The 2,058-nt window shown below is 47.0% G+C and overlaps 1 protein-coding gene across 1 annotated transcript; it reads left to right on the top strand.

Annotated features, from left to right (window-relative positions):
• Nucleotides 1–839: 839 nt before the first annotated feature.
• On the top strand, nt 840–1,730 carry fam163ab (family with sequence similarity 163 member Ab; the record flags this gene model as incomplete). The annotated part of the gene is made up of 2 exons (XM_079739466.1): nt 840–932; nt 1,338–1,730. 2 exons carry the CDS (start codon nt 840–842, stop codon nt 1,728–1,730), a joined length of 486 nt encoding a protein of 161 aa, XP_079595592.1.
• Between the last annotated feature and the right edge of the window lie 328 nt (nt 1,731–2,058).

The raw sequence follows: 2,058 nt of genomic DNA, 5'->3' as shown, positions 1-2,058 counted from the left end.
ATAATACACATGCTTCACTTTCCACCATGCAAAACACAAATATACGTAACCCAAGCTACACAATATATAACACATGTTATAACCTCAAAAGAACTGTAGCACACAACATGAGCACAACAACACAATGCTACACAAACAACACTATTCTAAGCTACACATCACAGAACACAGCAATGGTTACATGCACAGCAATACAACACAACATTAAGCCACACAACACAATACAGTAATTCACATTTTAAAGTACACAATACTACAATTATTTAGTGTCAAACTACTTTACTTATAGAGCAGCGCCATCTTGTGGAAGACAAAGTTTGAGCCATTTTTAATCTTTGTACTTGAATAAACCTTTGCTTTTTCTTCTTTCTCCCCCCACCATTCCTCTCTTCCTTCTCTCCTGACAGAGCTGTACAGATGGTGCTCTGTGTCTCAGTCTAACCTCAGTATGACCTGTGACCTTTAACCACTTGAGTGACCTCGGTTTTAACACCTGCCCTTCAACACTCTTCAGATGTAATCTATCCATTTATCTTTCTGTCTGTCTGTCTGTCTTCTTAAGTTGTTGATTACACTGTATGAAAGCAAGTTTTTTTAAAACATTTACAATTGTATTGTTAATTGTTATGTATTCATGTTTGTTCTGATAACTTTGTATATGTCTGATGTCAAAATGTGTGCTGTTTAAAGATGTTTAGCAATTATTTTAGTTTAGTAAAGAACACATAAAGTGTGTTCCTTGAGAGGGTGGGACCCTATACTATATGTGTGGGGCTGGGTGTGAGGCCAGTTGATGATGTCACTTCTTGTGTGCCAGAGTTGGATGGAGAGTTGGTCGAATGTCAGCTGGAACTGTTGTTATAACTGGAGGGATTCTGGCCACAGTGATACTGCTGTGTATCATAGCTGTGCTCTGCTACTGTCGACTCCAGGTAACACACACACACACACACACACACACACACACACACACACACACACACACACACACACACACACACACACACACCTGCACAGCTGCCTGCGCACGAAAAGACACACACACAAATGCACACACAGACATACACACACACACACACACACACACACACACACACATATATATATACACACACACACAAAGCCTCAAGCTTTCTCTTCCTCGCTGTCTTCTTTCACCATTGTCTCTCTCTTTCTTTCCCTCTCTTCCGCCCTCCCTCCTTCCCTCCCAATGTCTCTCTATTTTCTCTTCCCCTCACTCTCTGCTTCTCTTATATCTCTCTCTCTCTCTCTCTCTCTCTCTCTCTCTCTCTCTCTCTCTCTCTCTCTCTCTCTCTCTCTCTCTCTCTCTCTCTCAGTACTACTGCTGTAAGAAGAATGGCGGCTCAGACACCAGCTCAACGTCCCAGCCTCCTTTCCCCTGCAGCGCCCTCTCCCCCATCTCCCCCTGTGAGCTCCCGGGGGCCTGTTCCTCTTCCTCCTCCTCCTCACTCGCTGCGACGGCCGCGGCCCGTCGCCAAGGCTACTGCCCCACCTGCTCACCGTACGACTTGCCCTTCTACATCCGCACCAGCGATGAGATGCTCAACGGAGGCAAGCGTGTCACCTACGTGCCCACACACTACGAGAACCAGGCCCTGGCCGGACCCCTGCCTGCCCTGCCTGGATCCCTGATAAGGGAGCCTCGGCGGGGAGGCGCGCCTCAGCCACAGTTCTACACCAACACACGAGCCATTAGCACCCAGGTGTGACTCCGGACTTGAGCCACGTGTACGGGTGTAGCGTTGATTCATTGCCTGGTAGGTCCAGACTCTAGTGACAAGTTAATCCGGCTTTTTAGGACCTTGTTGGGCGTGGTTCAGGTTCTTGTGAGCTGGGACTTTTGTTGGACTGCGTTTAAAGGTCCCATGACATGCCACCAGGTGTAGTGTGATTAGCCGTTAGAAGCCGTTTTGGAAATCTGCCCCTTATGATATCACAGGTAGGCGTGTCCACTTAGTTGTGTGACGGATAGATGAGCAACGTTTGCTACAGTCTACTGGGTAGGCTGGTAGACTGATCTATCCAGCAGACATCTAG

The sequence above is a fragment of the Pollachius pollachius genome, assembly GCF_949987615.1.
Source record: "Pollachius pollachius genome assembly, chromosome: 7".
Classification (NCBI taxonomy): domain Eukaryota; kingdom Metazoa; phylum Chordata; class Actinopteri; order Gadiformes; family Gadidae; genus Pollachius; species Pollachius pollachius.
This window is presented reverse-complemented; position numbering and strand designations above follow the sequence as displayed.